The following is a 23,959-nucleotide window of genomic DNA, read 5'->3' as shown; positions in this document are numbered from 1 at the left end:
GACTAATACGGAAAACCGAGTAGAAAAAAAGAATGCTGGCTGGGCATGGTGGCTCATGCCTGCAATCCCAGCACTTTAGGAGGCTAAGGCAGGAGGACTGCTTGTGTCCAGGAGCCTAGACCAGCCTGGGCAGCATACAGAGACCCTGCCTCTACAAAAAATCTAAAAATTAGCTGGGCATGGTGGTGTGTGCCTGCAGCCCCAACAACTCCAAGGGCTGAGGCAGGAGGACAGCTTGAGCCCAGGACTTCAAGGTTGCAGTGAGTTATGATTGATTACACCACTGCACTCCAGCCTGGGCAACAGGAAAGACCTTGTTGAAAGAAAAGAAAGAAAAGAAAAGGAAAGAAAAGAAAGGAAAAGAAAAGAGACAGAGAGAGGGAAGGGAAGGGAAGGGGAGGGGAGAAAGAGAGAGAGAAAGAAAAAAGAAAGAAAGAGAGAGAAAGAAAGAAGGAAAGAAATAGAAGAAGGAAGGAAGGAAGGAGAAAGAGAAAGAAAAAGAAAGAAAGAGGAAGGGAGAAAGAAAGGAAGAGGAGAGGAAGGAAGAAAGAAAGGGAAAAAACAATGCTACAACTACTTGTCAGATAATTTTTATTTAAAGATTTTCCTTACCTGTTATATGCTAAATTTCCAAAGCCAAGATTGCCTCCCAAGTTTTCTTGATTGCAATAGGCCCCTTTCTGTTCTTTCCCACGAAGCTACCAACTTTATTTATTTATTTATTTATTTTTATTTATTTTGAGACAGGGTCTCACTCTGTCTCCCCAGCTGGAGTGCAGTGGTGCGATCTTGGCTCAGTGCAAACTCAACCTTCCAGGTTCAAGTGATCCTCCCACCTCAGCCTCCCAAGTAGCTGGGACTACAGGCACTCACCACTACACCTGGCCAATTTCTGTAGAAACGGGGTTTCTCCACGTTGACCATAGCTGGTCTCAAACTCCTGAGCTCAAGCAATCTGCCCACCTTGGCCTCCCAAAGTGCTGAGATTACAGTTGTGAGCCACCGGGCCCAGACAATGAAGTCTTCTGTTGTTAGGATGGAACCAGTATTGGGCGGGGTGTGTGTGTGTGTGTGTGTGTGTGTGTGTGTGTGTGTGTGTGTGTGTGTGTGTGTGTGTGTGTGTGTGTGTGTGTGTGTGTGTGTGTGTGTGTGTGTGTGTGTGTGTGTGTGTGTGTGTGTGTTATTTTTAATTTATTTTAAAATTTAATGAATTACTATATTTTATTGACTGTCATTATTAGACACACTTTCTGGGACAGGTCACTAAACCTGACAATGGGAAAGATAGTTCATTCCCCTTCCTCTGACAACATCCCTCTGGGAAGTGAAAATAATAGAGAAAATAGTAAGATCATTAAGAAGATCTTTAATAGGAATCAAAATTATCAGAGCTTTTACAGCCACATCATCAAATGATTTTTATGGACTGTCTGAACTTTCTATTTCAGATGGCTGTAAACTGCAACTGAGTGGAAAAAAAATCAAAATCGAAGTAGTAAATGTACAAAAAAAAATCTTACTTGCACAATATAGTTGCACTCCAAGAGCTGCATTTTGGGATTGAGATTTAATTTCATATATGTGTATGTATCTTCAAAGACTTTCTCATACAGTGTCAGGAATACAGCAGCTTCCTGTGCAGTGCGTTTCTTCAACCACGCCTGCAACAAAGAAACAGAATCTCTGTTTATTAAGTGAAACGTGGAGAGACTCTGAGGGTTCTTCTTCCCCTCTCTGCCCCACCTGTAAGATTGGCCTCCAGCTGAGAGCAGAGCTGCTGATATAGACCATGCCCATCCTAGAAACTGTGGCAGGAGAGGCGTTCTCGATATTGTGGACTTCAAACAGAAGCTTACAACTAGGGGCCATGGGAATGCGATCTCCATTAGCCAACGTCAGAGTTTTATTGTCATCCAAAACGGAATTTAAGTTCTCAATCCAGATGGCATCCACAGGACCATCTAAAATGAGGAAAATGTTTTCACCTGCAAATAATTAAAACAGAAAATCACTTATCACCTGCAAATAATTCAAATGGAAAAATCAAACAAATACTGTCTTAATACGCTGGCAGGGAAAAAATGATCACTAAGGAGGTTTGTGTATACCTTTTTTAGCTTTTAATGTTTTTCTCCACAGAGTAGAAAAAATCCCATCTGTCCAGTCATTGGTAGCAGTGTCCAGTCTGCCAAACATCTGAGGTGCAGTAATGGCTTTTGGATTCATTCGCATTTCTCTGTGAGGCCTTCCGCATTCTGTTTGTGACTTCATTAGAATCGTGATAACGGTTGTCTTTCCAGAACCACTGGGCCCAAGAGTCATCAAGCCATGCCGTACCAAAGACGTCTCATATAACTACACAATTAACCAATAAATTTAAAAATGTAATTTATGAGTCTCTTGCTGACATTCATAGTAGCTACTTGAAGATTAAAGGCTTTAAATGAGCTCTTCATTAAAGTAACCAGTTCACTATTTTTAAGTTGTGAAAAATGTTGTTTTACTAGATGTGCATAGCAAATGGGCACCACGTTATAAAATGATATGTGCTAAAGTAATAACAGTGTGGAGCTTGAATTACATTTTGGAAATAATTAACTCAGCATCTAGTTTTTGCTTCTTGCGTGATAATTCCCTGTGATTTTGGTTTGTTGGTCTATAACCAGCAGTTTTTCCATGCGCAATCTTTCTCGGCATCCAATGTGATGATATCGCCCCTTAGTGGTGGAAAGCAGCAACGCAGAGCATCACAGTGAAGATCCGTTTCACAGGGGCCTTCTAATTCCCCAGAAGTACATCATGAATGAGGATTCCTGTGCAAGTGATTTATTCAGGGAGCGCTCCCAGGAGAAACCAGTAAAAGAAGAGGAAAGCAGGACAGGAATGGGAAGAAGCCAAGCAAGGTGTGATTGAGGACAAAGCCCTGTAGAGGGCAGACTTGAGCCTGATCCCGCGGGAGACTGGAGTGTAACTTACACCTCAAAGATTGCTCCACTTGGAACCAGGCGAGCTTGACTTTCCTACTCCAACTCTTAAAGAGGTTGGTTTGGGGGTGAATGGGAAACTCCTGTGCAGCACCTACTCTTTCTGCCTGCCAACAAAATGGCTCCAGTCCTCCTTTTGCTATTAGAAGCGAAAACACACAGAAGCTGAGCAGGAGCACGTGGAAATGGTACAAGAGATTCAAGGAGACATGCTAGGATCATGGAGAGCCACTGTTATAACATCCTGTCTGTAGTTTTCTCAATTAAAAAAAATAAGAAGTCAAAGGTCTGACAGCTGATCAGAGGTAGAGTGAGTTATTCTCCTAACATTTTGGACAGAAATGTATTACCATTGTAAACTATAGTTTAAAAGCAACAGAGGCACTGTTCCTGACATGTTCAAGAGCAATGTTATTGACATCAACAAAGAACCCAAAATTCTAGTCGCCACCCATTGAGATGGCAAGAATTTTAGAACTCAGTATACTGTATGCATATCATATATACAATCATGTTTTCCCAGAAATTTTTTAAACTCTTAAAACGGTTTCCAGTACATGAATGATGAAAAAGACTTTTCCCCCATGCACAAATTTCTTTGTAAGATTTGGATGTATCTCAGATACTTGCACATCTTATAATCTGGCAAGAACAGTAAGTTAAAATAAGAATTGTTATATTAATATTTCAAATGCAGTTTTCAACAATGTCCACAATTTCAGCTCCTTAATTTTCCAAAAGCTCTGGAAAATATTCCCAAAGCATCAAGCTCATAGAGATTTAATCCTGTGTCTCTGCTACAAGTTCTTGATTCTACTGGTAATCCAATCAAGTGGTTAGATGGTTATCACAAGGATGAAATGTGATGAACAGAAAGACACCAACATATGCAGTCAAAAGATTCAGGTTTTAGTGTAGGTGAAGGATATAACATGTCCACACACAAAGCAGGAGCAAAGTAGTAGCACTCTCAGATTCCTCAGGCTCTGCACTCCACTGAGGCACCCAGCTGCAGCCAGTACTACCAGATTGGCACAAGAAGCCATCTGGGTTGTTCCATTCCCCTAGAGTTTTTATAACCTACTATTTCAGCCCAACATTGTCACCAGGTGTAAGTAACAACTGCAGTAAATTACTGCTTGATTACTGAGACGCAGGGTAAATCCATACTATCTTCCTAGGACCACCACATCCCCCCAAGTATTCTTTTTGCAATGATGTACATATGATGTTTTCATTTAACATTCACATCAAGTAAGACTAACCATGAGTTTTTCTATTCAGACAGGAATGTTTAACACATACTTATCATTATACTGATAATAGATTAAAATGTCTTTACCTGCACGAGTTTTAGGTTCCAGGGTGGATGGTTAATCAAACCCTCTATCTGAACCTGATTGGCTACTGCTTTTTGCAGTTCCACATAAGTATTACTATCCAGTTGCAGTCCTGGGAACAGGTCATTGATTAAGCTGAGGAACAGGGGTTCATCTTCATCAACCTAAGGTGGCATAGTTTAAAATAAATTCACTCATTCAGTCAACAAACGTTTATCAACTAGCTGGGATGTGCATAGTACTTATCACTTCATCCCCAGAGAACCATTTATTACTATCCTAATCAGGCTTGTATTCTCTAGTACTTTCTCCAGAATAGCACTGATATGGTTTGGCTGTGTCCCTACCCAAATCTCATCTGGAATTGTAGCTCCCATAACTCCCACGTGTCGTGGGAGGGACCCAGTGAGAGGTAATTGAATCATGGGGGCAAGTCTTTCCCTGCTGTTCTCATGATAGTGAATAAGTCTCACAAGATCTGATGGTTTTGTAAACGGGAGTTCCCTTGCACATGCTCTCTTGCCTGCCGCCATATAAAGACGTGACTTTGCTCCTCATTCACCTCCCAGCATGATTGTGAGGCCTCCCCAGCCATGTGGAACTGTGAGTTCATCAAACCTCTTTCCTTTATAAATTGTCTTTATTAACAGTGTGAGAACAGACTAATACAATCACCATTGAATCTACATTGTACCCAAAGTTCGTTAGCATTCAATGTGTTCTACAATCCTGCCCCAGTCTACTGCTCCAAAGTACGACCTCATTACTTTATCAGATGAATCTTTGCTTCTTACAGTGGCATTTGCATTAACCTTAAAAATGATAATTTGTAGTCCCAACCCCAATAAAGAACTAATATTTTATTTAAATTGGGGAAATAGCCATAACCCTGCATGACTTCATCCAACAATGGCTGGGAAAGTCCATCAGGGCAGTGTTCTGAGCCTTTCTTATAAGCAGTAGGTTTGAGTACACTGACTCCAATCCTTATTTGCAATGTCTTTAATGCATAGATTTCCCTGTTCCCAACATCTGACCCCTTATGATTTCTCTTCATTCTCTAGGGCTTTGCTGATGCTTTCTTGAATACTTGTCTAGGAATTTCCACAATACCATTATCTAAGGGAGGCTTAGACCGCACTCCAGCCTGGGTGACTTAGGGAGTCTAAGCCTCCATTTCAGTCCATGTTGGTCATACAGGCAGTGAGGTACACTGGCAGGAGCAGTGGATTTGGCACCAGAAAATCTTATAAATTTTTGTCCCGTCTTCTCAGCTGATGGTGATTATGGGGGAATCCTACAACCTCTAGTCTCTGTTCCCCAATAAGTGAAATGACAATAAGCAAGCTAGCCATCCAGGTCCCACAGAGTTGCCGTGAGGCTCAAACAAGACAATACACCTGAAAAGACTTTGTAACACTAACGAAGTCCACAGATGTTAGTTTTTGTAACTAGAATGTAGCTTCCTGAACCATTTCTTCTTCAACCTTGTACACCCATGGCATGGGCACAATATGTGGCATGTAGAAATCCTTATATGCCACACAAACCTGTCCATCAGCTATTCAAAACAACCTGGCTGGGCTGGGCTGGGCATGGTGGCTCATGCCTATAATCCCAGCACTTTGGGAGGCTGAGGCAGGGTGGATCACTTGAGTCCAGGAGTTTGAGACCAGGCTGGGTGACATGGCAAAACTCTATCTCTATAAAACAGTACAAAAATTAGCCAGGCATGGTGGTGTGCACCAGTAGTCCCAGCTACTCGGGAGGCTGGGGCAGGGAAATAGCTTGAGCCTGGAATGCGGAGGTTGCAGTGAGCCAAGATTGCACCACTGCACTCCAGCCTGGGTGACTGAGTGAGACTCTGTTTCAGAGAAAAAAAAAAAAAAACAGGCTGTAATCCAGACACGCATGAAAGCAGCATGCTCTCCACAGCAAATTTTCAGCGTGTTTTTGGAAAATAGAAATGATGTTTATGTTTTGGGAGAGATATATCTGAGATAAGCTGGTCACATACAGAGAAAGCAAAAAGTTCTCATGGTTCCCTGGGAATCCAGATTCTTATGCTGAGAATTTGTGTCACTTTGTGAATAATGGTAGAGAACTAGGTTGAATCTTGGAGCTGAAGCCCACTGATGACCTGTTTCACTGCACACAGCTGATAAAAGGAGGCACTTACAGTCCATGTTGGTCACACAGGGTCACGGCGTCTTTTGCTTTCTTCTGGAAGCACAGTGGTAGCTTTACACACTTATTATCCCTGTAATTATGGGTGCTCACAGCTCAACATCAGCCTACCTCTACTTGTCCACCAAATAGAAAGAAAACATTAAAATTGTGGAAAAGAAGAGAATTCAGAGAAGATACCAGTTTAGAAAGGTTCATATCTCTTAGTCCTCTCATGACAATGCTTAATTCACTATCTTCTGGTCTGGCTCTTTTTTGAGATCCAAGAGTCCTCAATACAGACAGAATATTTCTCAATCCAAAGTCATAATGAACCTGAGATGGGAGAAGAGGGCAAAAAGATGGTTTAATTGAAAAACTAAACATAGACTCACAGCTCACTCTATGCATATAGGTCGATCCTGATACTTATATGCGAAAGTTTTGGGGTGACTAAGCCGCAGAGGTTTATTAGCTCAACTTCCTGCCTTTCCTCTGACTGAAATATGATCATTCCATGGGAAAATCCAAGCTGCATGATCAAGTAAGTATTCACACCTTAAATATCTTTTGAGAATAATATAGTCTGATACAGTCTGAGCAACAAACAATAGATTTTTTTTTTTTTTTTTTTTTTGAGATGAAGTCTCGCTCTGTCATCCAGGCTGAAGTGCAGTGGCGGGACCTCGGCTCACTGCAACCACCACCTCCCGGGTTCAAGCAGTTCTCCTGCCTCAGCCTCCCCAGTAGCTAGGATTACAGGCGCATGCCACCACGCCTGGCTAATTTTTTTTTTTTTTTTTTTTTTTTTTTTTGTATTTTTAGTAGAGACAGGGTTTCACCATGTTAGCCAAGATGGTCTCGATCTCCCGACCTCACGATCCACCCGCCTCGGCCTCTCAGAATGCTGGGATTACAGACGTTAGCCACGGCACCCGGCCCAAACAATAGATTTTTAAATGCATAACCAAGAGGTTACATGCTATGTGATTCCATTTACATAACATTCTTGCAATAAAATTCTAGACATGGAGAAAAGGTTAATTGGTTAGGGATTTGGGAGAGAGGTGGGTGTGGCTATAAAGTAGCATGAGGGAACCTTGTGGTGATGGAACAGAGCCATATCTTACACATTCCATACAACTACACACACACACACACACACACACACACCAGTGCATGTATAACTGATGAAACCTTAACAAACTCTGTGGACTGCTTCAGTGTCCATTTCCGGTTTTGTTATTGTGCTATAGTTACAAGATGTCAACACCAGGCAGGGCAGGGTGAAGGGTACATGCCTCCCTGTACATTCCTTTGCAACTTCCTGTGAATCTACAATTATTTCAAAATAAAAGGGTCTTAAAAATACACAACCAATAGGTAAAATTAATTCTAAAAGCATTTTAGAAAGGAGTCAATGAGATTTTAACTCACTGATGAGTATTTATCAAGGGAAAATTACAAAGCAAAAAAAAAAACAAATACTATTGCTAGGGGGAAAGCAGATCTATAAAGTTACCTGTTTAGTAAGTTGCTCTTCACAGAGTTTGTAAAGAACGTAAAATTTTTGAGCCAAGATAACATTTTCAAGAAAACCACAGCTTGCAAGTTTAACTCTCATAATGATCTGAAAATTAATATAGTGAGTTTTTTTTCAACTTTAGTGAAAAACAAGTAAAGAACATAAAGTACATTATGCTTTTAAATCCTAGTGCATACCTGTCTATCAGGAACCATCATAGCAACAGTTCTAAACTGGATTTTTAGGTTTTCTGGTAGTTCCTGGCGCCCAGCATATCCAGGGTTCTAAAAGTTAAAATATGTTTAATTTTTAATTGTTAATACAATTTTCATTTCTGAATACAAATGTATTTCAAACCCCTAATTCATATTTTAAGATGGTATTGAAAAATATTAGATTCATAAAATACTCGTTTTCTCAAAACAATGTGTATTAGACCATGCATATTTATTAATATTCATATGCCCTTTTATATATTTCCATTTTCATGATATTAATAAAGTCACAAAATTTTGTGTGGCAAAATTGTGCCTACCAGCTTAAAAAATAGAAAATTGTGTCTACTGGCTTAAAAAATAGAAAAGAACATGAAATAATACAAGAGAAAACTGAATAGATACCTGATAATTATGGTCTAAAGTATGTTATTGAAAGAAGAAAAAAACTAACGATTTTATACTGATGAGCTTCCTTGGGCATTTTTTTTATTCCATGTCTTCAATTATTCTTTACAGTCACAGTTACAGAGCTCTTTGGCTAACAAAAACCCATGGAAGTGAGGAGAAATAAAGATGGCAGTGAGGGGAAATAAAGAAGGGAATGATGGGAAAAACACTGAAATGGACAAAAGTAGAGACAGACAGGAAATGAAGGCTAAGAAGCAACAGGTTGAACAGAGGTCAGACCCAAGTCTCAGAGGAAGGTTGGAGATTCAAAGACAAGTAAGGCCAACAGGAACGAGTTATTTTAGGCAAGTTTGTTAAAAACCTTCAGTCCCTGACCATTTACTGGGCACTGTCAATAGGCCAGGTACCTTGCTAGGGGCTGGAAATACAGAAATTGAGGCTGCCTCTCAATACTCCTCTTAACCTTCCTGAGCCACAGAAGCCCACTTGCAAGCTGAGTACAGCAACACCTAGATCAAAAACTACATTTCCCAGCCTGCCTTGCAGCTGCTGTGATTAGATTCTACACTGCGAGATGCAAAGGGGCACAATGTATGAAATATCCTTGATGTTTGTTTGAAGGGAGTTGACTCAGTCAATTTGCTGCAACACAATAGAGATGCTTTCTGTAGCATCTTGGTTCATAAGGTGACCTTGAAGATGGAATTCATGATGGAGTAGAACCGTAAAAGGATCTTAAGAGAATCCTTACATGTTAAACTACAATTTTTTTTAGGTTTCAGTTACTCACAGCTTAATGCAATATCTAATTGCTATTTCCAATATTATTCTTAATCCAGGGAGCATGTTAAGCTTTTTGTAAAATTCTAGACCGTAGTTTTACACTGAGTACATTTCTTCATCCCACTTCCTGACTTATAATCAATACTTCCAGATTATTCTTATTTCCCCCAACTGCTTTACTGGATGTTTGCTTACAATAAAGTGTATCAGAAACATTTCTGATTTTGCTTCCTATAATTTATCATCTTTATCCATAGGGACATTTAAAAACTCAGAGTGCTTTGTGTTATCTTGCAACTTCGAGATTTAACTTTATGGAAAACACATAAAAGCTTTAAATCTGGTGATACATAAAAGCATAAAAACTCCCATTTATTCATGCCTTTGGTTTCCTATCTTTAGAACACTGAATCTCAAAGCTCACCCTTAATCACATGGTAACTGAGTTTGTTACAATTCTTTGGTAAAGGACCTTGTTAAATTATTGCAGAAATTTTATTTTTATTTCCTTTTATTCAGTGTCAAAGAAAAACCAAGTGTGGAGGTTAAGCAGTCAGATTTTTGTGTTAGAGAGACAACAACTTCTTCTTTCTCTTACTGGCTGGGTGACCTAGGAAGTTTTTAAGTCTTGCTGAGCCTCAGGTAAGTCAGCTATATAATACCCACTTCAGAGGGCTATCGTAGCTATAAGATACAGTGTACTTGTGAGAGAATATTTCAGGTCCTTCCCATTTCTAGTTACATGATAGGATGGCACGTTTTCCCCCACCCCACCACCCCTTGAAGTTAGGTCGTGAAACTTGCTTTAGCCAATGACTTAGGACTTGTGTCACTTCTGGAAAGAAACTCTAAGAGTCAAAGCACAATTCTTCATGTTCTCTTTTTCCTTTGCTACAGCAAAGAGCAATGATTGAGATAGTAGGTACCTCGTCAGGCCGAGTACTAAAGACATACAAAGCAGCCCTGGCCTCCCACCTCTACCCTAGTCAACCCACAGTGGACACGTGGCATGACAGAGAGATAAACCTTGTGGCTTTAAGCAATTAAGATTTAGGGATTATTTGTTACTGCAGAACCACATGAGTTATGCCATCTGATATAGCACAGAGAACATTTAGCCTGCACCTTACACATATTATACTAAGTGGTCAATAAACAGTATCTATTATTATCATTAGCATATTACCTCTGTAGGTCTGGATCTGAATTTTTTTCATTGAAAAAAATTACTCTTTTATATTCTGTCTGGGCTATAATGACATAAAAAAAATCATACAGTAAGAGAGAACAGCTCATGACTCCTGGATAGTTGGTCATTTACCCACTAACACATGCTTTGTTTTATTTATGTCTGTAACAATTAAACTAATTAAATTGCATTTAAAACCTTTTTTCTCACCATTGTTAAGAAGATTCCAAATTCTGGATTTAAATCAACACAATCACCATCAGAAAAAATGAACTGTTTCTTTCTTTCTTTTCTTGCTGTCAAAACAATATAAATTTGTTGTGCTGCCACTGATAATACAGGCAATTCAATTCTGTTAAACTCATCAAAACAGCCCCAGGAACCTGACTGCGCAAGACCTGCCATGAAAAACAGTTAATTTGTAAAGTTTTACTCTACCATATACCTTCTTGATAACAATCATTTCTCCAGTGCTCCCAAACCATTGTACATTAAATGGGATTATGTAAAGTTTCATATCTGGCTGTTGATAAATACATATTTAATTCCAGTGATAAACAGAGGTTTAATTATTTGTATATTTTCATCAAAAAATGGAAATAGTACACTGCTAAGATGAAAGTATAAATTTTGGGGGTATTTTGAAAGTAGAACCAACAGTGTTTGCTGACAGATTGGATCTGAGTATAAGAGAAAGAGCGGAGTAAATGACAGGTGGAAGTTGTTTGGGGATGGTTGTTTTGTTTGTTGTTGTTGTTGTGTCTGAGCACCTAGAGATCAGGAGTTTTGGGTTTTTGTTTTTGTTGTTGTTGTTTTGTTTTGTTTTTTTTGGTGGAGTCTTGCTCTGTAGCCCAGGCTGGAGTGCAGTGGCAAGATCTCGGCTCACTGCAACCTCCACCTCCCGGGTTCAAGCAATTCTCCTAGCTCAGCTTCCGGAGTAGCTGGGATTACAGGCACGCACCACCATGCCCAGCTAATTTTTGTATTTTTAGTAGAGACGGGGTTTCACCATGTTGGCCAGGATGGTCTTGAACTCCCGACCTCATGATCCGCCTGCCTTGGCCTCCCAAAGTGCTGGGATTACAGGCGTGAGCCACCGTGCCCGGCTGGGAGTTTGGTTTTAAACATAGTGAATCTGGACCTGTTAGACATTTAAGTGGACATGCTAAATCAACAGTTGTATGTAATGAATCTAGAGTTTCAAGAAGTCCGAGCTAGAGATATAATTCTGGAGTCATCATACAGATGGCATTTAAAATTTGGACCTACATAAGATCACCAAGAGAATGCATGTAGAGAGAAAAGAGAAGACTGCCAAGGACTGAGCTCTGAGGCTGATGTGTCTTCAAATATTTTTTTCTCTGTCCATCTGAAAACACTTTCTACCTACCTTTCAGGATTTTCTCAAAATTTTCCATCTGCTGATGGCCACCCCCTTCTTATTTTCCAGTGTTGCTATGCTTTCTAAAAATCTTTCATTTCCGTGGGAGGGAAGCCACATGTGTCCTCCATTTGCTATCTTGATCCTCTCTACTATTATTTCAGGCAACTATACATTGATTACATTTTCGTAATCTAATACACATTCCATGCATAGACTATAACACTAGCAATAGTATCGAACCATACGAAATTGCTGATATCCAGCCATTTTTGACCTAGAAAAATGGCAATATCATACGGATCAACCCATACTAATGTAGATTATGTGAAATCGCATCACTTTGGACTTGTATCAGAAAATAACATTAAAAGGCAATAAAAATAAATTCACCTAAAATAATCTACATTATTTGACACTTGCCTTTGAAAATCCTTCCTAGGCCTCTGAAATCCATTTGATCTGAGCAATTGAACACGACCACATATTTTCCCAAACACCTTCCCATGTCTTTTGTGGTTTCTGTTTTGCCAGTGCCAGCGGGTCCTGCGGGAGCGCCTCCCATGTTCATGCCCAAGGCCTGAGCTAACGTGATATAGCATCTGCAAATGTTCATCCAATAAAGCATTGTGAGTATGGGATGACATGTTACAGGATGGCGCAGGCAAAAATCCAATGTGATTGGAATGGGCCTATTTATTTTAGAGTCTGAGTAGCCCACATAAAAGAAGTGAACAAACAAGGTTAGGGTACTTGATATTCATTAAAAGTACTACAGTGAGTCCAAAGATTTCTTGGGACTAATTTTGAAACTCCTCAACCCTGACTTAAAACCTTCAGGCCTTCCTCCCATTACAGTCAGGAGAACCAAATGAGCAGTATTGTGCTGGCAGATGTTTAACTGGCTCTCCAGAAAAAAAAAAAAACAAACCTGGTTTTCATGTTTGCCAATTTCTATTGTATAAATACTTCCACGTGGTCAACGGCAAGCTACCAATGTGATATCACAAAGTTGGGGCAAAATGCACATAGACAGAAACCAGGTAAGGCCGGGCACGGTGGCTCATGCCTGTAATCCCAGCACTTTGGGAAGCTGAGGCGGGCAGATCATGAGGTCAGGAGTTCAAAACCAGCCTGGTCAATATGGTGAAACCCTGTCTCTAAAAAACACAAAAATTAGCCAGGCGTGGTGGCATGCGCCTGTAGTCCCAGCTACTTGGGAGGTAGAGGCGGAGGTTGCAGTGAGCCAAGTTGGCACCACTGCACTCCAGCCTGGGCAACAGAGCGAGACTCTGTCTCAAAAAAAAAAAAAAAAAAAAAGAAACCAGGTAAGCACCACAAGCTGATGCAAGTCAGCTCCAGCACACCACTGTAAATAAATAGTTTCACTATGAAATAATTCACTCATTTAGAAAAGTGCAAAGAATACTAATATAATAAATCTCTTTGTATCCATGATCCAGCTTCTGTTGTATTTGTTTTGGATCTAAGTAAAACTCAGTAAAGATCTTAGTAAAGCTTCATGAGACATGATGCTTAATATGTAAATACCAATAGAAGAGAAAATACCGACAAATTTACGTTGCTATGGCACTGGGCATATAAAAGGGATAGGTTCAATAAATCAAAAGGAGGCTGAAGATGTGATTTGATATAATTTCACCTGGAGGCAGCCCTACTTAAAGTAACAGCAGTACTTAATATTAAATAACCCAATTTAAGTCCATTCTAACAACATTTATTGAATGTTTTCTACGCACAGCATACTTAACTGGGTGTCATGGGATAAAAAAGACCTAGTAATTGCCTAGTGTCATATAATGGAAAGAATTGTGACGGGATCTGCCATTGACTAATTATTCATATTGGCCATGAAAATGTACTTTAGGTGTCAATTTCCACATCTGAAAATACAAAGACTAAATTACATGATCTCCAAGGTACCTTCCTTCTTTGCAATTTTAACTTCTTTTGGGATTCTAGGAATATTTTTCCATCTTGCAATCTAAAATTCACCATTAAATTACTCACAGTCAACATTCAAGTTTGCTTTTATTCTTTTATCTTTTTCTACTTCATAAAAATTCAATGCACATGTATATTTAAGTGGTTATTTCATTGTTAGGTTGACTTTAATGAGCTAGCATCTACCCAGCATGACAGAAATATACTTTTGTTAATATTTCAAATTCAACTATAAATAATGTTAAACACATTTTAAAATTACAAAATAAAAAACAAAAACTGGGTTTCCTACCTATCTGTTAATGGAGTGATAACAAGGCGATCAGTACATCCCAGAAATTCATTTTGGTAAATAAAATCAACATCTGTAATAGACACCACAGTTTGATCCAAATCTTCCTTAAAATAAAATCTACTCTGTTTTAGCCATTCAAAATCAGTAGGTGATTTGATATGCATTTTTACCTTAAAAACATAAAATACAAAAAAGTTATATACTGAATGGCAATAGCATAAAACATAAGCATGTGGGCAGTTTTTTTAATTCACTCTTTGATGAACTGATTCCTATTCACTTAACAAACATTTATTGAGTTTCTTCCTATGCTTGACACTGTGCTAGGCAAACAAAGACAGAGATGGTTCCAGGCTTCCAGAGCTTACAGAAAAGGGCAAAAGGCAAACAGTGAAACAAATCATTGCAATAAAGTACAAAGGGCACCACCACCGAAATTCAGGGCTCATGAATATATGGAACAGGAGGACCAAACTACTCCAGGGTATGTGAGAGGGGCACTCAGAGGAAGAAAACATCTAAACTAAAACCCAGATAAACAGTAGGAATTAGCCCGGGCCACCAGGAGCGGGGAACAAAAGGGATCACGAGGGTGTGGGAAGAGTAAGTGCTATAGGCAAATGCCCAGAAGATCTGATTGGCATCTTCAAGGAATTGAAAAAAGGTCAGTACAGCTTGGGGCATCCCGGCATCTAGAGAAAGCATGAGAGTTGAGGGTTCACAGGGCCATGGAAAGGGGTTTAGGAATGTCCTCATAGCAGTCGGAAGCCACTAAAGGGATTAAGCAGGGAAACACATGGTTATATATGCACATGTCTCCCTGCACCAGCACTATAGCCAAGCCACCCAACCTGCCTAGTCATCAGCATATACATGTGAGGCAAGAGGTACTGGGCTCCCATAGCCATGGATGCAAGCTCTAGTACCTGGTCCATTCAAAGAGACAGAAACCAGGTAAGCAACCTTAGGAACTCCATTCCATCACAACCACATTCTGAGGAGCTTTGTGACTTTCCAGTGAAACTGGTGAAACACCGGTCCTGCCCATTCAGAAGAATCAACACAGGAAGTGGCAAGTGGTCCCCTTCCCTGCTCTTAAACCCAGTAGGCCCACTTCCAGGTCATTCAATTGACACTAAAAAATGGACTCGTGGCTACTATACAATGTTCAGATCTCCATCTGACCAGGCCTCCATATTCCTTGCTATTTACCGTCCTGCTTTTTGTTCTTGTTTGTTGTTTGGTTATGATCTTGCTTCCTCCTCTAGTTAAGGACTGGCTTCCCACCTAAAGCACAGTTTGTATTCATCACCTTGAGTTACTTTCAGGTAACACAGTCTGGCCCCACCCACAGGGAATGCTCTGTAACACAGGACTCAAGGCTGTGGGGATGCTCTCGGCCAGCTACTTTCAACCATCTGTTAAGATGGTAAGGAGGAGGTGGAGAAGAAAAGAAGAATAGTTAATATATTTATTGAGTTCTTGCTGTATATCAGGTTGTTCTAATAATTGTACATGGAAAAATAAAATGCATATATGTTGACCATGAGATCTCATTTAGTTGGGATGCAAACAGTTCAATGGTGATTAAGATAAAAGAAAATGGTTTCATAGTTTTCCTTATGTACATGGTTTTTTTTTTAATCCCTCTGGATGTAAAGTAAAGTTTGCTCAGCACTTAATTTTAAAAGAAATTTCTTTTACAGGACTTCAGCTTTAGGAGCCAGTGAGAGATGTATAGACAACATCCTCAAATGTATGCTGACAGCAGATACAATAATGAACTCCATACTAGTGCTTCTTGAGGTGGACGTCAATTAAAGTCAAAGTATAATGGTAACTGCAATTAGTAAAAGCTAGTCCGTGGAAGGCCAAAACAATATAAGTGTGCAGCTTTCTGATAGTAGCTTAATCCAGAGATAAATCCTAGCGCAGTTTTTCCTCAAACTTCAATGTGCATATGAATCTCCTAAGAATCTTGATAAAATGCAGATTCTGATTCAGTAGGTCTTGGATGGGAGGAGGGAGGCTGGAGATTCTGCTCTTTTCACCAACTTCCAGGTGATACCAAAGCACTGGTCGGCATGTAATACTTTGAGAAGCAAGGATCTGGGTTGCAGGGGGATGGATGGACTGACTGGTTGTCCTTCAAATAATCTTCAATAAATATAAATTATCTGATCAGAACTTTTGGTAAAACTTCGAAACAGGCAGTCTGTGATCACATTCTCTAAAACAGGACCCAACCTGCATGAATTATGTGTCTCTGATGAAGGAAAGAGATATCTTTAAAATGTATCAAATCAAGTAGACTAAAGCAATAGGAGTTAAATGGGAGGTAAACATTATCAAATAGTGGCATTTCAAAACCACCTGTAATAGAAAAATCCTTGCTTTAGAAGTTGGCCTTGGTCAAGGCCACTGGTTAGAGTCCCATTTCTAAAGGAATTCAAACACTTACCCTTCTTAGTTCCACCCTACAGAACTTTGCCTAAATCAAGCCCATGATCACCATCAACTGGATGAACAGCCGTGACAGTGCTCTGAAGCCTGATTCCGTTCCACCTGTGCTCCTTTTCCAATCGACCCAGCATAGCTTATGACCTAAATTATATCATGTTCCTGGTTATTTGGTTTAATGGAACAATTAGTTGGCTCATATCACATCAGTTGGTTCCAAACTTTCAGAGTGCCAAATGAATACATAATATGGTTGTTTAAGCCATCCAATACAGAAATACAATACTGTGAACATGATATTGATGGACAGTTATGAAAAAGGACCAAGTAAATGGAAAGTTCATGTAAGTTAGACAACATATACAATTCTTAACTGTTCATTGTTAGTTAGTACACTAAATTAAGAAAAAAAAAGATACCTTACCAAGTCATCAAAAATATCTCTCTGATGCACATGGATGGTAATTAGAGTCTCGAACTTCACTCTATCAAACTTGCTTAGATCATGTGTTGTCTGACTAATGAGAGTATTTAGAATATCCAGAAATTTCTGATTGGTCACTTGCATGATTTTCCTGTCATCTTTTGCATTATGTAAAGCCTCTTCTGAATCGTGTGTCCACAACATCTGAATTCCCAGAAGTCCAACCTACAGATCCAGCAGAAAAATATTAAAATTTACCAAATATTTAAAGCACATCTGCAATAAAATTTGGTGGTCACTTATTCACATTTTAAACTAAAAATGAGATCGACTTGCATTTCTTCACTCCCAAAGGAGGGAAACAGTTAAAGTTTTAACCGTTAATATTTCATTATTTCAAAGTAGATAGATTAATGATCATTAAAATACTGGCTACCATTTGTTGAACTACATGTGTGTTACAGAAGATGGTTAGGAAATTTTTCTACAGAGAGTCTGAGACAATTGCATACTTCATGCAATGATTTTTCTTTCTCAAGAAAAGCAAAGGAACTCTTTATTATCTGCTTGTTCTTGAACAGGGCTTCCCGAAGGTCTCTCTGCTCTTCTAAAAACAGTATGCTGCCTATCTCCTTTCTTGATTGCTGGCTCTCTCTGATATCCAAGTTTTTATCTACATCTACTTTTCTGTCTCTATACTTATCTATAGAAGAGAGAGGGAGACAGAAAATGAGGAGGGGAGAAGGTTGTATTCTTTGTATCCTGATGAAGGCATAAAGAAATTGTGAGAAGATGTCACCTTAACCTACAATTTCTGCCCCAGAAAAGGTAATAAAAATGGTCTGAGCATGCCCCACCCTCACCCCTTCACTGAAATGGTTGTCCCTTCAGGAGCTCTCATTCATCCAGAGTCGAATGACAGATTCAACATCATTAGGACCAAAAAAAAGGACTGAAAGCAGGGCAGGCAGTATGTGGATACTGCTTGGTATGGGTTCAACAGTGAGAAAAGAAAGAATAAAACTCTCTTTCTGTCCCTGCCTTATCAGGGACTTTGATACTTTTCCTGCTAGAGCAGTGGCCAATCCTGGGGGCTGCAGCTAAAGATAAATGAAAGCACCTGGCTGAAGTGAGCAATGGGATCCGGAGAAAATAAGCAGTGTCAGAAAGCCCCCCAAGAGCAAGCAGATTCTGGCCCTGTCAGCAGCAGATGATGGTCCAAGTGGGGAAAGACAAAGAGAAAAACTACAAAAGCATAGCAGTGTAAGGCTGCCTGACTTAAAGACAAATAGACCAGCAGACCCCAAAACCCACTGCATAATGATGTCTATACAAAGGCAAGTCTTTACAATCATTATCTTGAGTCACCAAGAACAGCTTAAAATTATGTTTTTATACTCAGTCTAAAAAGGCATGCGACTTAGTGGTGAAAACCAGAGGATGTTTCATTAAAAAACAAAACAGCAAAACAAGAATGCTCATTCTCATCAATATTACTCGATGCCTATAATAAGCACATTAAACAACATGAGAAGGCACCACATATTCTCACACACACGGAAGCTAAAATAAAGCTGACCTCAGAGAAGTGAAAGCAGAATGGAGAATACTAGAGGCTGGGAAGGGTAAGGAGAAGAGGATAGGGATGGATTTGCTAAAAGACACAAAATTATAGCCAGGTAGGAGGACTAAGTGTTAGAGATCTATACCAGTGGTCCCCAGCCTTTTTGGCACCAGGGACTGGTTTCATGGAAGACAATTTTTCCATGGACGGGGGTCGCAGGATGCTTTAGATTCACATAAGCAGCGCACAACCTCGATCCCTCAAATGCACAGTTCAGTTCACAATAGGGTTTGCCCTCCTATGAGAATCTCATGCCACCGCTGATCTGACAGGAGGTGGAGCACAGGCAGTCATGCTCACTTGCCTGCCGCTTACCTCCTGCTGTGCGACCCAGTTTCTAATAGCCCATGAACCGGTACCGGTTTGTGGCCGGGCCAGGTGGGGGTGGTTGGGGACCCTTGTTCTATACCACTGTAGGATAACTATAGTTAAGAATAACATATAGTTTCAAATAGCTAGAAGGAGGATATTGAATGTTCCCAACACCAAGAAATGATAAATGTTTGAGATGATGGATATGCTAATTACTCTCATCTGATCACAAGACATATTATATGCATCAAAACATCACTATGCACCCCATAAATACGTACAATTGTTATATGTCAATTTAAAAAAAGAACAAAGGAGAAAACAGCAATAAATACATAAATAAGGTATTGGAAGGGAATACACTAAAATATTAATAGTCATAATTTCCAGGTGGTAGAAATATGGGAAATTCTTATTTCCACTTTTATTTTATTTTTATTTTATTTAAGTTTCGGGATACACGTGCAGAACGTGCAGGTTTCTTACATAGGTAAACGTGTGCCATGGTGGCCCATCACCTATGTATTCCACTTTTATATTTTTTGCATTTTCCAAAATTTTGCAGCAAGGATCCATGGCATTAAAATAGTTAAAACATGTTTTAAAAGAAAGCAGAAGTGGAATTTCAAATAATTTCAGATAAAAATGTTAAATTAACTCGACAGTAAGAAATTTCAGTCGTTTGAAAAAATGCCTTAAAAAATTTAATATATATGTGTATATATGTATACATACACATATATGAATATATTCATATATACTTATATGAATATATTCGTATATATACATACGTATATACATTGTATAAAATACTTTGTAAAATACAATGTATTATATACGTTGTATAAAATACTTTGTAAAATACAATGTATTATATACGTTGTGTAAAATACTTTGTAAAATACAATGTATTATATACGTTGTGTAAAATACTTTGTAAAATACAATGTATTATATACGTTGTGTAAAATACTTTGTAAAATACATTGTATTATATACGTTGTGTAAAATACTTTGTATAATACAATGTATTATATACGTTGTATAAAATACTTTGTATAATACAATGTACTATATAGGTTGTATAAAATACTTTGTATAATACAATGTACTATATACATTGTATAAAATACTTTGTATAATACAATGCATTATATACGTTGCATAAAATACTTTGTATTTATGTATATATGTATATATGAAATACAAAGTATTTTATACATGTGTATATATGTTTATATATATATACACACACATACACTAGAGAAAATCCTGAAAACTAGTCATCTTTCCTACTACATCCTGTTCAACTTCACCACTGTTCTGAACTTGCTCTCAACTCTCTACCTAATGCTAAATCCTCAGTCTAATTTAGGCCAAGCCTCTCCTTCAGGATATACAGGGTCTGGAGAGAGAAAATATGTGGATTTAGTTTCAGGAACTCTTTTCTCAATTTAACAAAGTATTTTATAAGCTTTATCACAAAGGTAATAATGCTAATAAGAATACTAAAGGTTCCCAAGGTATTATATAATATAAAAATCACAATATTATTCTCTCCAGTAAAGGTTGATTCTGTATCTGTACTTCTGTGGTTTGAATAAATGATACATCATTTCAGCTGTCTTCATTTTGTATGCACTAATTCAGGATTTGGAGCTCAGGTTGGGAGGAGTAGTTGGAGAAGAAATACCATTTGGGCAAAAACTGCCCACATTTTCCTTGGATATCTCTTGCCTTTTATCCCATGCTCTCTCTGGCCAGATCACAAATCATCACTTTTCATTTCTCTTGAATGAAAGTGTAATGAAACCATTGGTACCTGTTCCAACCCTGGCCTCTTTGAGGTCTTCACTTTCTAAACATTAGTTGCATGAAAAAGCCTCTCAACAATTTATGTCCATTTTTAATTGCTTGAAGGGAAATTAAAGACAAGATGGATTTCATTTCAAGAAAAGGTATGCTCATTCCCTTTACATATATCTATATCCGTATCATATCTATGAATTGGTGTATATATATACATATACACACACACACATACACATGCACATACACACACAGATGGTCCCCAACTTTCAATGGTACAACTTAACAATTTTTTTACTTTACGACAGTGCAAAAGCAATATGCATTTAGTAGAAACTGTACTTTGAGTACCCATACAACCATTCTGTTTTTCACTTTCAGTGCGGTAGTCAATAAATTATATGAGATAGTCAACACTTTATTATAAAATAGGCTTGGTGTTAGATAATTTTGCCTAACTGTAGGCTAATGTAAGTGTTCTGAGCATCTTTAAGATATACTAGACTAAGCTTATGATTGGTAGGTTAGATGTATTAAATGCATTTTGGTTAATGATATTTTCAACTACGATGAGTTTGTTGGGAGATAACCCCATCATAAGTCAAGGAGTTTCTGTATACAAATACACACACACACACACACACACACTTACATATGTGTCTATTAGACTCAATGTATGTATCCTTCATGATGGGAAAATAGTGGCATATCCTCCTCTGGGACATGGTATGGGTTGGTCTAGAATGGTGTAGGTTGACAAGCAGGTGGTTGGGAGCTGAGGCTAAAATGAGCGTGAGTAGGCCACTCTAACCTAATTCAAAGCTGCAATTGCCTCACACCATCAGGCCAACCACCTGCTAAGCATCCTTCCCCTTTATTTCCATTTCTTTTCACCATTACTTAAGCATTGTGTATTCTCACCTGTGCTGGAAAGTGGCTGAGGAATGGTAAGAGTTGAAATCCTGAATCACTGATTTGATAGAAAGCGGATCTAATTATATTATGTAATGATGACATCTGCATTTTTAACAAATCCAGTAGCCAAATCTCCACAGGACCTTTGGCCATAACAGAATTATCCAACTAAAAAAAATTACAAGGATATTATAAATTGATAATAATTTGGCATTTTTACAGATGTTCCATGCACACTTAATAAATCATAGTGCCCTATGCCAAGCAAACAGTTTCATATTTTATACAAAATATTTTAAATATGGGTAAAATCATCTAATACCATAGCTGGAAGGAACTACAGGGATCACCTAGTCCAAAACTTTCACTTTATAAATTATAAATGAGTCTCAGAGAAGTTAAAGGATTTATCTAAACTAGTTTTTAACAAAGCCCAGGGCTGTAGAATGAGAACTCCCTCTCCTCCTGTTTTTTTCTGTAGGAGAACTGCATTCTCCTCAACCTAAGTTTTTAAAGAAATTCTAATAACAAAATTTAAAGCAAGGTAAATTACAACAATTTTTTCTCCTTCTCTTGATATGACGGCCATGATGCGATCATAGTCTTTTGCATGAAATGTCACCTCATTGATGTTGTCAGATACTGCAGGGAGATGTGGCTGTAAGACAGAGGAAAACATCACACATGAGGCTGGACATAAAAGCCGCTGAGATGTTTTTAAAAGCCTTAATATTTTGTATCTTTTTAAAACGTTAAGTATTTACTTTATTGTCTCAAAAAATATAGAGAGACTCTGCTTTGACCTTTAACTGGCTTGGAGGTCTACTTTTTAAAATCAAGCCCTGCGGAATGTTTTCTCCAAGTCCTGCAAATGCCCCCCTCCCATGCTATGCAGATTAGACTAAGGACTGTCACCTTCCACCAGATGGGGACTGGACCATACCGCCTCCCCCCTCCTCCCCCGACAGATACAGCTCAGTCCTGCCCTCTCTCCTAGCTCTACCTCCACCTTTCACAGAGCCTTTCCATTCTCTTTTCTCATTGTTACAAGTCCCTGGAAACCAACAAGGAAACAACATTAGCCGTTTTCCAGATCCCCAAACCGGAACTGGCCCTGGGATGGGACCTTCTGTGTCTCCCACTCTCAGTTCGCTACAGTTTTTCTTTTCCTCTTCCAAAATATTGCTCTCGGAAATGGCTAAAAGCATTTGAGAAGTATTGAGGAAGGAAAAAAGGACAAATCCAAAATATAATCCCTATTTGGTCTAAGAATATTTAGAATAAAATACTCAAAATGATAAATTCGATTTAATAAACACATACTGTGTGCTACAGACTTTGCTATGCATGGTCTCATATAATCCTCATGACAGTCCTGTGAGGTGAGAACCATTAATATCCTGATTTTACAGATACGGAATTGAGGCATGGGGAAATTAGGAAGCCTGCCAAGATCACACAGCTAGGAATGGCATAGTCAATGCATAGTCGCTCAACACTGCTGGACTGCATCAGGATGACAGGCTCCAAATACACAGAAAATATGAAATTTTATGATCAATGTAATTTGTAATACTCTTCTTTCCTGCCTGCATTTTTAAGATTTTAACTTCACTTTTATTCTTCATTGTGTATGTCGTGGGAAAAGCAATTTAGATCACAGTTTCTTAGATTATACCTGTATGGTGTGGGAATCACTGGCTTGTCCAAGAATTTCCAGGAGAACTGGATCAGATACAAAGAAGAATCTTGGAAACAGTAATCGTTTCTTCTCCAAATACCTTCAAATAAAGTCAATAGTATGTTACCAAGTGGTTTTTTCCCCCAAAATTATTATTTTTTTAGTCAAGACATAATCACTAACATCTTTCCTAAGATAATAGCAAACACCTAAAGTCATTTATCACCTATCCCTGCAATGTTTGGTGAAAACCAAAGTCCATGTTCCACCATGGATGACACTTGGGAAAACAAGAGATTCAGAGCAAGGCTGCCCCATCATCTGCTGTCCTCTCCTTTCTCATCAGATGCCCTCCTATGACCTTTCTGAGACTGCTGGAAACCTCATGGCTTAAACCCAGGGGGAGCACAAACCTTATCTCCAAACCAACACATTTTGAGAGTGAAACGGAGGACAACTAACCATTAAGCCAGGACAGAG

The 23,959-nt window shown here is 38.8% G+C and overlaps 1 protein-coding gene across 1 annotated transcript in view; it reads right to left on the bottom strand.

The window, feature by feature from the left end:
- Nucleotides 1-23,959, bottom strand: part of DNAH8 (dynein axonemal heavy chain 8) — a 393,081-nt gene that overhangs the window by 155,311 nt on the left and 213,811 nt on the right. Inside the window, exons 39-52 of the mRNA XM_063724765.1 lie at nt 23,477-23,579; nt 22,352-22,456; nt 21,805-21,966; nt 17,139-17,363; nt 14,252-14,424; nt 12,418-12,596; nt 10,824-11,011; nt 8,213-8,299; nt 8,013-8,120; nt 6,692-6,826; nt 4,327-4,488; nt 2,109-2,355; nt 1,744-1,985; nt 1,521-1,661 (exon numbers count right to left, since the gene is read on the bottom strand). Coding sequence (XP_063580835.1) covers nt 1,521-1,661; nt 1,744-1,985; nt 2,109-2,355; nt 4,327-4,488; nt 6,692-6,826; nt 8,013-8,120; nt 8,213-8,299; nt 10,824-11,011; nt 12,418-12,596; nt 14,252-14,424; nt 17,139-17,363; nt 21,805-21,966; nt 22,352-22,456; nt 23,477-23,579 — 2,257 coding nt within the window. The remainder of the gene's footprint in view (nt 1-1,520; nt 1,662-1,743; nt 1,986-2,108; nt 2,356-4,326; nt 4,489-6,691; nt 6,827-8,012; nt 8,121-8,212; nt 8,300-10,823; nt 11,012-12,417; nt 12,597-14,251; nt 14,425-17,138; nt 17,364-21,804; nt 21,967-22,351; nt 22,457-23,476; nt 23,580-23,959) is intronic.

The sequence above is a fragment of the Pongo abelii genome, chromosome 5 (genome assembly GCF_028885655.2).
Source record: "Pongo abelii isolate AG06213 chromosome 5, NHGRI_mPonAbe1-v2.0_pri, whole genome shotgun sequence".
Classification (NCBI taxonomy): domain Eukaryota; kingdom Metazoa; phylum Chordata; class Mammalia; order Primates; family Hominidae; genus Pongo; species Pongo abelii.
The sequence above is the reverse complement of the archived record's forward strand: the minus strand, read 5'-3'. Positions and strand labels throughout refer to the sequence as shown.